The sequence below is a fragment of the Ceratosolen solmsi genome, unplaced genomic scaffold (assembly GCF_000503995.2).
Source record: "Ceratosolen solmsi marchali unplaced genomic scaffold, CerSol_1.0 scaffold13, whole genome shotgun sequence".
In the NCBI taxonomy this organism is placed as follows: domain Eukaryota; kingdom Metazoa; phylum Arthropoda; class Insecta; order Hymenoptera; family Agaonidae; genus Ceratosolen; species Ceratosolen solmsi.
The window spans coordinates 9,664,335-9,679,647 of record NW_011948418.1 but is presented as its reverse complement, the minus strand read 5'-3'; the positions used below and the strand labels follow the sequence as shown (position 1 = coordinate 9,679,647).

Here is a 15,313-nt window from a genome sequence, read left to right as displayed (position 1 = left end):
CTCCTCCTCCTCCTCCTCCTCCTCCTCATCATCATCATCATCCTCCTCCTTCCCCTCCTCCTCCTCATCTTCCTCCTCCTTCTCCTCCTACTCCTTCTCCCATATTAACCCGCACAAGGAACGGAGGCTATTGAACAACGTCGATAGTTCCGGGATATTCGGAGCTCGATTTACTCGCTGACGGCTGCGGCCGCTGCCGTTCCGAACGCTGGCTTCCGCAGGTGAAGCTCCGAGGCGGCAATACTGTCGCCCTTGACGTAGTAATCAGCCGCCTCGCGCCGTCTCATCCCGTGCTCCACGCTTCCGTTCGACAGCTTCCCGTTGGCAGAAACTCCGTTTGCCGTGGACAGAGCCGCTACCTTCGCTGCCGCTGCCAACAAAATTATGACATTTAGCGCCGAGTAATTGATATTTGCTGTTTGATTACGAGGGGAGGTTTTGAAGATTGGTCGGGCAATACAATGTATCCACAAATTAAACAAATGAAATTCAGGGGAAAATTGCGCGATTGTGGGATTTGTTTAATTTCATATAATTTGTCGTTCCATAGTTTATTCACTTAAATTCTTCATAATCGATATAATCATTATGTTATTATTTCGCAACATTGAAAGAAAAAAATTTTTTAATAACGAAATTGTAAAAAATAATATATTTCTTAATGATAATGTAATTGTTAATAGAATATAATTTTCTTTGCTTGCGACATCTGCTTGTATTTTTACAAGCTACTTGCTCAAAATGAAGAAAATAAACCTTAGACTTCGATTTGCCAGCGATACATTATAATTTCTTTGTCCTCGACTTGTAGTTTAATACGCAGCCAATTTTTTTAATTGCGTATTTAAAAGACATTTTATAAACGAACTGTATAGGATCGATCTGTATAGGATTGTATAGAACTGGATCTTTTAAATAGCAACGGACAAATGCGAAAGATCAAGCGATTCGAATAATAAAGAGCAAAAGTTAATTTGCATTTAATAAGCAAGACCGATAATTTCAAATCTCCCATGAATATTAAGAAAATTGATCGATTGAAGAATTAAATTCTGGAATTCTGGAATTCTGGCATTTGATCATTATAAATAATACATGTATCGATTATGATATGAAACAATTATTTTAGAACACCGATTTGTATGAGCGAACCAACAAGAATATATTCTTTTAAATATATTATAATTTTTTTGCAAAATGGAACCAAATATTTAATTAAACATACAAAGTACGGCATTTTTTTTTTTTTTTTAAATAAATTTTGAATTTTTATCATAAAATGTTTGGAAGTAACAATTACGTCATTACTTCAGTTTATAGAAAATATTTTCCTTTTTCAATGTAGATATTTTTAATTGTAGGCATTATTATTTCAACATGTTACTATCTATGTTTTATCTACAATTATATTCGATCAATAATATGTAGATTAGAAAATGAAGCTTGGTATCTTTATTTCAAGAACGGCAAGATATTACAATGTAATACCATTCCATATATATCTATATCTATATATATATATATATGGCAACATATTTCTAAAGTACTTTCACATACAAATAATAGAGTCATAATATTGTATTGTTTGAAACGAGTAAGCAAGCTAATTAACTTTTTCTTTTTTTTTTTTTTTTTTGCTATTTATTGTGATATTTATTGTTATTACTTTTTAACCAAACGAGTTCATTTTAGAAAAAGTTCCTTCTAACTCATAATTTCAGATGCGCAAAATTTAACTTCGTTTAATCAACATAAATATCGCTGATTATAAATTTCAATTAATACAAATATAGATAAAAGATTAATAAAGAGAATAAAGAGAATTTTTTAAGGTAATAGTTGTCGATATATTGAAAATTTGAGAAAATCTGAATTAAAAGATCGGCTTACCGGCAGCTTTTCGATTTCTCTGGGCATAGCTTTGCTGATAAAATTCGTTGAAAAGAAAGAAAAACATAACCGCGTGCATGCCGATCCACCATACGAAGGCCTTGGGATAGTTGCAGTCGATGAAAAGAAGTTGGAAAGCGTGGATCATGATGGCAACAAATTGAAACATCTGGAAAGCGGTCAAGTATTTTTTCCACCACAGGTAAGGTTGAACTTTCGGTCCAAGTGCTGCCAGTAGGTAATACGTGTACATAATTATGTGGACGAAGGTGTTGAGCAGTCCGAAGAAGGTCGAGTGACCACCTTAAGGGAAATAATTATATTACGATCCAGATTAATGGAGCTATTGCTTCGATTTTGTTGCGTCGCAATTTTTCATTTTTCTGTACTCGTTATTTACTCATTAAATACACGAGCGGTACATTAAATTGCTTGGCATTCGCATCTCACTGTATTTATTTATCTCAATTGACAATTTTATTTCACAAACTCTAGCCTAAAACAAATTTCTATTATACAATTAATCTTGTGGTTATTAATATTAAGTTAACGAGACTCGAAGCAGATTTTTCCATGTGCTTTTGATAATTATAAAAACTTTGTCTATCACGTACAAATTGAATGAATTATTTTAAAAAATATGTAAAGACTGTAATGAAATTACGTTTCTCCTCCTTCATTGCAACGGATCTAAAGTATTATTAGATATTTATTAGAAATAATAACATTATTTCTGAAATTAGAAAGATTCGAGAAACATTATTAATATTATTCTTAAATATATTGAAAGTTAAAATTTTTAAATAATAGTATTATTCACTATTATTATTAATTCGATGAATTAATTGATTTAAAAATATTCTTCATCGTGATGAATGGACGGCGCGGATGTTCTTGGAGGTAAGACGCGTAATTATTAAATGACATCGATAAACATTATCTTTTCGTTTATTTAAGATTTTCAATGAATTTCTATCGAGCCTTTGTGATAAAATTTTACATCTATCTAAATATGAGAATAAAAATCACTTCTTACCGGGTGTGAACTTAACACCAAACCAAACAGACATCGGCATACAGCCATGATGGATTACGTGAAGCGTAGACACGTGATTGTTCTTCTTTCGCAGTACGAAGAATATCTGGAAAAAATGTTGATGAATGATGGATTTTTGTTTACCTCCGTAATTTCAAACTTCATTAATTATCAACATATTTCATTAATATTCCTTTTCATAATTCACTTGAAAATACTTCCTATTCGCGCATGATTGAAATAAATATTAATAGAATTTTCATTAAAAATTTAAAAAAAAAAAAAAACTTAATTTATATCTCGATGGTTAAATGTTATGCAAACTTTAAAATCTATTAAAAGTTATCAAGTGCGTAAAACAAGAAACATTTTTCGACAGTTTCATTGAAGATAAACGTAAAAATATTTTGTATAAATGTAAATACGAACTTTTGTATTTAGAAAAAAATTGTTTCATTAGTTAAAGTCAAATGCTCAGCAATGATGTATCAATTAATGACGAATTATTATATATTAATTGTTAGAAAAAGAATTACAGATGAAACAGATGTTTTATAAGTAGATGCATCGAGGATTTGGCAAATTCAATGATTTTGCAAGATGCGTCAATTAATGATAGGATTATAAATCTTAAGAAAATAAAAGATTGAATATGCAGCTATTCAATATTTTACAAAAAATATTCTCTTCTTCCACCCATTGGGCTCAACCGACATAAACATTACAGAATTATCTTTGCTTATTATAATTAAAAAAGTCTTATTTAATAATAATGAAAAATAAAACAATATTTAAATTTACTTAAACGTTAGATCGCTTACCGTATCCATGAACTCCGTAAATTTCGAAAAGTAGTACCACCAACTTGCGTGGACCATCTAATATTCGATGTGATAAAAATAAAATTTTATTAGTACAAATATAGTATTCAACGCTTAGACATTAATTTATTTAGTATCACATATAAATAGCAACAAAATACAATATCAGTTAATTATTATTCTCATATTGACATTCATTTATTTACTACGTATAGTTAGTAAATTTGTAAACAAAAAACAAAAAATAAAACAAACAAAAAAACAAACAAAAAAAACGAAAACAAAAAAAAACAAAAAATACAAAAAAAAAAAAAAGAATTATTAGAAGACAATTGCATGAATGAATAAAAAAATCACAAAGCACAATATAATTAAAGTTCAATACTGATTTTATATGTTGTTGGTAGACAAGTCAGTAAAAGTGCATCATAAAAAGTGATTGTAGATCAGCGTGTCAGGGTCATAAAAATATTTTGTATGTTTTGTAAAAAGTTTTGATTATACTGGTGATTTATTTGTTTGGCTAATAAATATATAAATATCATTATTAAAAAAGTTAATTAATTAAAATTTTTTAATGAATAAATAATCCAATGAACGCTGTGACTTTAATTATTCTGATAAAGCGTAAAGAATATGTCTTACAATGCACAAAATGAAGTATTATTTTTTTTTTTTTTTTTTTTTTTTTTTTTTTAAGAAAAATGCTATAAGTTTATTACCAATTACGCAGTAATCATCCAAGGCATTAGCCATGAAATTCTTCGTATAAGAAAAAAAAAATCTATCAGCCAAAGCTGGTTCTTTTATTTATTTATTTTTTTATTTTTTTTCAATTAGGCCACGCTCAAATGAAACAATTAAAAAATTTATAATAATGAAATTTTTGCCCAGCAAAATAATCAAACAGCTCGAATAACAGTTGTATGAACGTGTTGTGCGTGTGCACGCGTGTGATCTGGCAATGGATGAGAATATGGTAACTCTTGCGATCGGAATCGCTGCTACGTGCGCACTTGTGTCGTAAGTATTTTTAGTCACCTACAAGTGATTCGTATGGACAGGAGATAATATACTCTTGCAAGTGGAAGCATGTGGTGTTACGTGGTGTTAATTGCAACAGTCTAAAAAGAAGCTCACGCGTGTCTGTGTGAGTGAGTGAGTGAGTGAGTGCGTGCGTACGCGCGCGTTTCTGCGCGCGTGCGCATACGGGTGGAACAATCATTATGACTTAGGTGCTCCCACACCAACGCATGTATGTGATAAAGCGTGCAGTAGTGATATTACTGTAGTATATTTTGTTCTCAAATTGTACTTTTCTTCTTCTTTTATAAATTATAGACAATTGGAAAGTTTTATATCTCAAGATCATTTACATCAATGATCCGCGTTAATTATTAAATTATTAACAATCAAATCAAATGGTTTTTTAAATATTGAGACTGTAATTTGAGAATAATGACAGCACGAGTGTGGCGTAAAGTCACTTAAAATTTCAAGAAAATTACGTAAAATAAAATTAACTATTAAATTGTTCCACAATTATACAAATATGTTTTTAGAATATTTTAATGTATTTTTAATTATTAACTTTAAAAATTTAGATTTTAAGAAAATTTTTTTCATTCCAAATCTATTTACTAATTATATATTCGTTAATTTTTTACCTATAATTTTTTCTCGTATACTCATTACTAAAGGCATACATGTTTTAAGTAAAAGCTATGAAAAATAGATATTAATAAAAATGAAATAAAAATTGATTACGAGATTATTAAGAAACAAAATAAATAAATGAAGGTTTTACAATGACACAATGAAAATATTGAAATATTTCAGTAAATGACCGATAAATATAAAATTATAGAGTCAAAATTTATTCTACATTCTTCAAACTTACACGGAATTGTCACTTTTTAAATACTTCTAATTTAATGAAATTCAATGGGCGATTATTAAAAGTTCTTTTACAAAGGACATAATTCAAACGAGAATAGTTTTTATAAATTATTTTACTAATGTAGTCAAGTGGATTCGTAACTTAAGAGTACAAAATTCTGTAATTTAAGTGTTATTCATTTATCGATCTATTAGATATCATCGGCGACTGTAAATAAATCTTAAAATTGTTGTTTTAAAAGTAATGGCTATATTATCCGTTGGGAAGATTAAAATACGAGGTCTGTGAACGTAAAAAGGGTTTTTTTTTTTTTTTTTTGTTTTTGTTTTTGTTTTTATTTTTATTTTTTTATAAAGGGAAACCTCGTGCTACCGGCAAAGAGATTAACATTCCATCATAACAAATACCGATCATTACGTTCTATAACCTACATTCGCTCAATAATCGTATATTCATAAATCCGAATAAGACTCGGTCGATTAGACCTACTGCGACTTGACATTCGTACACCGGAGCGCTCAGCAAAAACCGGCCGCTTTCACTTGTTTCGAGCATGCAAGAGAGGGGGGAGGGGATAAACAAGCTAAATGCTCTCGCGTTGACATCTAGTAAAAATGCAGCTGAAAATGTTCGAATATCGATAAGAGCTTTAGACCGTAAGTGCCACGGGGCCAAATTCAGCGAATTGAACTAGAAATAATGGGTGGGGCAAGCTTATGGCATTACTTAATAGATTGGCGCAACGTAGGTGTTATTTATCTTGTGCAGCTGCTGTTCAATCGGCTTTAAATGAATTGATCTATGGATCGACCGAGCTAAAGATCTCATTTTACTTAAAATTTGGACGATCCCCCTTGAACGATACTTTTATTTGATTGTTTTTGTAGTTTAGAAACTTTTTTTGCTAACATATTGACACTAGACCAATTCCTTTAAGCATCATTAAAATTTATTCTTTAAGTGTCCACTTTACAACGTAAATATTTCAGTTTGTTTCAAAACTCAATATTATTAGTCCATTTTTATTATATATGCTTGTAATACTCGTAATTAAAAATCTTGCAATCATTTTACTGGCTATTTTTGCAATTATCCATTAATATTCGTATATACTTAATCACAAGATTTTTATTATAATAATCAGTCTCTTTAATGTAAAAATAACATAATGATAATTACAAGCAGTTTGGGATATATATCTCCTTTTAATTGCTCAATGGAATAGATCATCGACGCAAAATTAAATGCCATATAAAAATGTATAGCTTAGCTTGAAACATAATGCTACATATAGTATTTTGTATCCCAATAGCTTATTGAACTCGATGTAAGAGAGTGTACATAGTTGTTGATTATGGTTGGTATGTGTATAAATAATTTTCACTATCAATGCACGCAAATCTTACTCTAATAGATTAGTATCAACAAGCATAGTTTAATCAAATATTGCTAACAAGCAAAAGAAAAAAGAACTCATTCGTTTCGTAAGTAAACATTGTATTTGAAGCAAAATTACATTAAGCATTATGTATTACGTTGTATTTAAAGTGCAAAAATAATACGTTTCAGTAATATCAAATATCAATTAATAACAAATATGTAATGAAATAATTGGTTCGAATTAATAATTCGTATAATAAATATACGATTGGTAATAATTTAAAGCATTTTATGCATACTGGCTTAAGTGAAAATGATACAGAATTTTAATGAGATTGGAACATATACACAAAAATAAAACGAGTGAAATTATGTTTTAATCTACCATATTGATATTATTTTTGTATTATGTAATACATTACAAGCAATTAAAGCACAAAAATGAAAAAATGTATAATATTTACAATTGCATAATTAAGTGTTGTTTCAGGTTAGCAATAATGATGTGCAATATGGAGTGGGATGAAGTAATAGCAAATTTAATATCTATAGAGAGGAAAGATATTAACCTATGACTCAATGAACATGTTACACTTTCTACTAATGTAAAATAAAATTGTATTTAAAATATTCCCCGGTAATGTAAAATATAAGAATTTGAAGATTAATTTATGAACATTCAATGAGATCTTTATTTTTTTTCTTATCTACGATATTACACGTTCAAGTTATTTCGTTGATTTTTCATCGGTTTAAGAACAAAATCGAAAAAAATAACCAATACATTATTTAGAAAAGTAAATAAATAAATTTATATATATATATATATATATATATATATATATATATACTAACCAATACATTATATAGAAAAGTAAATAAATAAATATATATATATATATATATATATATATATATATATATATACATAATAGAATTATATATTTAATTGGAATCAATTAATAATGAAATATAAATTTCGGGAAATTGTTACTCTATAACGAAACTCAACATAATAATAAGAAAAATTGAACGAATGTAGATTGTAATAAATTCATTTTATACTGTCACAAATTTCTATCTTTCCATCTCTCTCTCTCTCTCTCTCTCTCTCTCTCTCTCTCAGTCTATACATTTTTCAGTCTACGGAGTTAATAAAACAGACACGCTATCAAATACATATGCAAACTCAAGTTATAGTAGATATAGTGGAGCAGTGCAGGGGTGCGAAACGGTGGTTAATAAGGCGCTGGGTAAACCCACCCGTAATACTTGGGGTCGATCGCTGTAGTCTACCGGCTGACACCTTAGAGAATAGTCGCCCGTCAGCCATCCGGACATTCCTATCTGCAACCACAACCGCCCAAAGGCCATCGAACCGAGATCAGAATCGAGGAGCAAGAGAAAAATAATTATAATGCCATGGCTTATCATGACTTTGTTATTGTTTTTGTCAATTTAGCAAAGTGTCGCTCTACCTTCACCGTTCATAGAATATACTCTATTGCGCCCATTGCACCTTTGCAGATTTCCTTCCTATTATCCTTCTACAAAGAATGCATACCATGATGCAGCGTATAGCCTTAAATTAATATTATGATCGAGTATAAGTTGGCTCTTGAGTGGTGAAGAGGTTATTATTATCTAAGCCTTGGGAGAAGACGTTTTTTAGAAATAAAATTGAAAACTCTTTCGATACGTTACATTACTAAATGTAATCAAATATTTTTTTCTACTCTATGTTTTACTTTATTAAAGTATTTATATTGCAATGCATTAATTTTGTCAAATAGTAAACATCGATATTAGTCGATTTATTGAATTCTGCATATTTATTAGAAAGATTATGTAAATTATTTATTGTTTAACCATTGGCAATCGCTTAATTCGAATAGAGGCTCGTGGATATGATATTTTTAAAAGCTTTGAGGTAAAAATAAATAATAAATATTAGTTAAAATTTAATGCAAAGTTGGATTTTAGCAAGAGTTGAACACTGAATTATTTAGTTACTTGATACTTTAATTTTTTATTGCAAGGGATTTAACAATTAAAAGAAAAAAAAAATTTATAATCAATAAAAACGCTGAATATTTGTTATCGTTAATTTCTCTAAAAGTATTTAAACATAGCTATTTTAAACAATTAATAATAAAATACTATAATAAAGAAAGCCATTTAATAAATTTTTAAATTATATCATTCCATTTCTTAAAATGTCTTCGGTTTGCTTTATTTGCAATTCAATGTAGTGAATAACAATATAAACAAAAATATAATATATATATATATATATATATATATATATATATACACTGCGTATATATTGAAATAAATAGTAAAATAGATTGTTAAGTAGAAATTAAAGAAAATTTTAAATAAATAGATTTAAGAATAAAATAATGTTAATTATAAAAATTCGTAGGTGTGAGTAAGCATCAAAATATTCATTCATTTTCCCATAATATAATTATTATATACAAAATGTTTTTATATTTTACAGAATATAATAATTGTTTTATAATTAAATCGAGAAGAATTTCTATGCTCTGAAATAACATTTATGAATTTAAATTTATTTCAATATAAAACTTATTTACAGCAACCACTAGAAAATCATTTATTGTCAATAATTCAAAGGATAATAATTCTAGAAGGAATATTTTTTACCCAAGAAAATTTATTTGAACATCAATACTCCATGTATAAATTTATGTTCTAGTCAACTAGAATATCAATCTATGCAATTTAGATACTTAAATATTTAATGACTCGATCATCGATAACTACATTATAATAATTAAATTTTCATTATGAAAACTACCTTAATTATAAATATTCACACGCCGCCAATTTTGCAATTCCATTTGAACAATATATAGAAAATTTTTTGTTCGCCACACGAATACGTATTGTTTCCTTTACTACTACTATTCACGCAAAATTCAAGTAAGATAGATCTATATGACATAGATGTTAGAAATTAGTATTCTATGAATAATTCTACCAATGATTTTACCATTAGAATTTGTAATAAATTTAATAATTTGATGCATATCCATACCATTAAGAAATAAATAACTTAGTTTAGCCTATAGGGTCATGTAATTGGGAATGAGTAGGCTCGAATTTTATACACATAATTTATTTATATATGAAATATTTTTTTCTTAACGTAAGCAATATTTCGTTCATTTTTAAAAACATAAATATCATTGATACTGTATTCAGAAATAGTTCTTTTTGATATCACATTAAAATTAATTGTCACATTTTATATTCTATGATATTAAATTTAAAAAGTATGAACCTGATTAAATTTATTTTTTGTTATGAATTTTATTATGTACATAAAAGTACTCTCTCTCTCCCTTTATTTCTGGTCATTGTAAATATATGAATTTCAAAATATGTATCTAATACTAGATTATACTGCATAAATGTATATACAATAGGTAATAACATTAATGATATTGAATAATAATAAATAATTTTTTTTTTAATGATATTATAAGGATATCTTATCGAATTTAATTACATAAAAAATTGGAAATTATTCTTAAAAAATATTATTTCACATATTAATTTAGATACTAACTTATATTTTAGTGATATAGAATAAATGATGTCATTGTTCTATATTTGACAAATCCATTAGTTTTGTAATTTATTGTCATAACTTTGATTAAAATTGAATTTACTATTTCATACATTAATGTATAGAGCGAATAATTTGTCATTCCTTGTCATAACCAATAAAATTAATGATTCGAGGATAAAAAAAAAAAACTTCCTTTATTAATAAATATTATCTCATTTCATCATATTATATACAGCAGATAATGTAATAAAAAAATGATAAAATTATATTATTTATATATTTAGAGTAATAGTATTGGAACTATAGTCATTGTCGTATTTATTATTGTCGCGTTAAAGATGTATTTTTATGATGGTAAGATAAACATTTCTAAAAGTATGTTATACAATTGAAATAATTTAAAATATTTGAAGAAGTTTTTAAAAGATTTTTCATATTCGATAAAATTATAGAATTATTATAATATACAATTTACAAAATTTTTTTGTATTATTCTAATTGTTACGAAGTCTATTACACATGAGATTCTTATATACAAAATCTATATTATTGAAGTATAATTAATCTAATGCGAATGTATTAATTGAACAAATTGAAAATTATTTCTTACTTTTTGTCTAAAAGTATACATATGAATTAAAAGTAAAAAATGTATTGATAATTAAAAGAACAATATAACGAACGTTATAAAAAAGTCTAAACGAGTTTATAAATAATATTTTCCTTTATAAACAAGTTTGGAAACTGTTCTTATGTACCAAAAAACGGTATTTTCAATGTCTGTAGAAGAATATCAATCATATTAAACTTGATTATTCAATAAATTATATGCGAATATACATATTGAAATTCAATTTACGCGATTTAATTAAAAGTAAAATTATTTATACTATTTAAATAATAGAATTCTATGATATTTGTAACGCGCTCTATGTAAATTCAACATTAACATATTTTGTTCATTATTACATTATAATGCAAGTATTAATTGAAATACTCAAAAGGCTCAAATATTCATAAGTAAATTAAGAAGACTTAAAACGTAAAAAAAGAGTATATTATACTCGATGTTTGACAATTTCTTATCAATATATGGATCATAAAGAAATAAATATTAAATTTAATACAATAAATACGTGTTAAAAGTCATAATTAAAAACTAATGCTAAAACCTTATGATCATAATACCCGGAGAAAGAATTTTACATTACACATTCTAGAGGCACGATATTATAGAAAATAACAGGAAATAATAAATAGATATTAAAAGTGAAAAAGAACTATTTCATTAATTATCTCAATTTCTTACTATTCATGAAAAATTGTAAACAAGAAAACCGAATTGTTAAAAATTCTGAGCATATTTGGGAGTATTAGATTGCAATAATTTTATTATTCTAAGTCAAGGGTGATCCAAGCTATATCATATAGTATATTTGAATATATTTTATACAGAGGGGGCTTGTACATTCCGATAAAAATAATAAGTAGAATGTCAACGAGTCGCTTATTCGTAAAACCAAGGCGAATTATCAAGGGTAATGAGAGGCAAATGTGATGCGTCTCGTTGGTCTTCGTCTTTATTCACGCATCGAGTAATCGACGAAAATTCGTTACTAAAAGATGCATATATTTTTATATTGATAGATTGATAAGTATGTGAGATATCAGGCACAGTTATCGTCGTCATCGTCATTGATATCGTGATACGGCTTCAGTCTGAAAGAGAAAAGACTTTGACGTCGGACTCACCCGTACGGCCGACGGACTGTCGGAATAATCCACTGGCTGGCAGCGGAAACTATACTCGCCCCACCAACCTCCCATCAGACACTGCGTACATTTTACCAAAAGTTTTTAAGGGATTATGCTGCCCAACAATGTGCTTTCGTACATTTTGGCCACGCGAGTATTGTGCTTTTTGCGTACAAGTACCAGTACCCGAACATTGTAACCAGTTAGCGTTATACAATTACACTGTACAATCAATACGATACGGTATTGGGTTACATTCATTAATCGTCCATTTCTTTTTTCTTTTTTTTTTCATTATTTCTTTTTTTTTTTTTTTTTATAAAGCACGAATGACGATAATTACAGTATCTAAAAAACAAAACAAAAAAAAAAACAAAAAAAAAACAACCTTGTGCAAAGCACTCTATAAATTAGTATTTACATATTTATGAAGAGATGGGTTTAGCATCAATTCGTTATTTCAGTGAACAATTAGTCGCGTATGTAAAAGTGTGGAACGTACTGTTTATGTGTTCGGTTTCAAATTAATGATACATTTCGAAATAGAATTTTGAAAAAATCAAGATTGTCAAGCGTAATCCAATAATATATATATATATATATATATATATATATATATATATATATATACATATATATATAATTGGGCGAAAATTAAAAATTGGTGGAGCTATATCAATGTCAATTTTAAGTAAAAATATAGGGCACAAATCCTAGTGATTATAAATATTTTTAAAAGTAAGTATAAAGTTTTATGTTTTGTTTTATCGTAATTTTGTTACATCTCTTACAAGGCACACTATTGATTATTCAATAGCTAGTAAATTCTTTAAAATAATTCATTTTTCATATTTCTAGATGGAAATGTATCCTTAAAATTTCTGATACTGGTAGCTTAATCATATATTATAATTCAATCGCTTAAGCGCAATTATTACCAAAAAAAAAAAAAAAAAAAAAAAAAAAAAAAACACAAAACAAAAAAATCTAAGCTAGTGATTGATTTAAAAAAAATGTTGATCATGTTTTTACAAATAAAATTAAGTGTTAAATGAATCAATATATCTATAACATCGCGACATGTATAAAGTTACTTCCAACATCATAATATAGTTGCAGGATGATAAAAAAAAACATCTAATTTTTATTATTCAGCTATGAATTACGAAAGAGAAATAAATCCATTTTAAGTATATCAATATATAAAAGTTCATGTTCGTAAAATAGAATTCTCCATCTAAATCCTAATTTACGTGATTTATCAATTTAATTAAATTTTTGAATATATATATATATTTTTTTTTATTATTATTATTATATGGATATTACTTACAAATTTATTATTCAAAGTAACGTACATATTTAAATATAAAAATGCACAATATTTTTTTAAGAATACAATCACTTGTTTAAATAACCTTCATAACGTGAAATATGATCATTTTTGAAACTTGACTGAAAAAGTTCAAAATTGCATTTCAAAGTAAAACAACAAAAAAAAAAAACATGTAATTATATATATATATATATATATATATATATATATATATATATATATATATATATATATACTTATATATAATAATGAAAATAAAATTGAGCCTTAAAAAAGAAAAATTTAAACATTCATATTACATAATATGTGCACATTGAAATTTGCTTTAACATACTTTAACGCGGTATAATATACATTTTTTACGTTTAAAAAAGAGAACAAGACTTTAGCTTCCAATAATTAAAAAATTAATATGAATAATACGATGGTAATTTTATTTTAAATACAAAAATTAACAGATAATCTTTAAATTTCGAAATAAGAACATTGCTTGGCAATAATCATGAAAACGATTAAAAAAACAAATTTATTTATAGAAAAGCACACATACATTGTACATGTTATCGTAAAGGTAAATAAAGCTCAAAAGCCTATTTTCATTGTTTCAAATGCATGAGCAACTTTCCCAGATTTTATATTAATACCAATTTCTTGTATTGTAAAATCGTCAAAAGCTTATAATTATTAAATCGAATTAAATCGATTATTTAGTAGAATTAGTGGTGGAATTTCATTTCTAAATTTATTATCAACATTAATTAATCATGCCAATACGAATTATTTATATCATTGTACTAACGATTAATTATTTTCGATTTTTCAACGAGTATGTTTTTAATGGAATTTATGGGATATTAAATATAAATACGGTTTCTACTGATATAAACATAAATTTAATCCGTCTCAATTATCAGCAATAGAAAAACTGTGTTAATATTTAGATAATTAATTTATAACGTCCGGCGAAAAAGTTCTTTATGTAAAAATCAGAGAAATAAAAAGGCTAATAACAACGAGCAATAATAGTATGAATAAAAAATGAGCTCTCGTAAAAGAGGTTTATTTAAATATTCTTTGATACATATTATGGCGAAGGAATTAATTTTATTTGGATCAGTATAAAGTCTGGGAAAGTCGTAAATCATCATAAATTTCACATAAAAATTAATTGGTTACCGTAATAAAGCTAGAATAAAGGAACTGGTTAAACCTACGAAGTGTGGAATTAAATTTCATCAGTTAAGAATTAAACAGAGAACTCGTTTTGAAATTACGCATATTTTGAACCTGTAAAAGTATTTTTTACCAAGTTAAAAATGTACATAAAGTTAACGAATGAGTCACCTTTAAACTATACGGAGTACGAGTTTTTTCTCGTAACACGGCACCTCACACTTGCACTCGTGACAGAGTTAAAAACGAAGCTAACGCAGCTTTGATTTGCCTTACCTCGTAAAATAACCACGCCGAAAAGGTGACTTGAAGGAAGTTATAAAGTATAAGGACATTTTTAAGCTGAAAGGGTTTGCGATTCTCCATGAGCTTTGGGCCCAGGACCTTGACGATGTAAACGTATGAGAGACATATGAAGAGC

General features: G+C 27.1%; 1 protein-coding gene across 1 annotated transcript in view; it reads right to left on the bottom strand.

Annotated features, from left to right (window-relative positions):
• Positions 1 to 98: 98 nt before the first annotated feature.
• The window catches only part of LOC105360299 (elongation of very long chain fatty acids protein AAEL008004), a 48,689-nt gene continuing 33,474 nt past the window's right edge, over positions 99 to 15,313 (bottom strand). The window contains 6 exon segments of the mRNA XM_011497176.1: positions 99 to 370; positions 1,891 to 2,193; positions 2,927 to 3,032; positions 3,748 to 3,804; positions 8,291 to 8,374; positions 15,169 to 15,313. The exon segment at positions 15,169 to 15,313 is cut by the window's right edge and continues 10 nt beyond it. Coding sequence (XP_011495478.1) covers positions 171 to 370; positions 1,891 to 2,193; positions 2,927 to 3,032; positions 3,748 to 3,804; positions 8,291 to 8,374; positions 15,169 to 15,313 — 895 coding nt within the window. The 3' untranslated portion in view covers positions 99 to 170.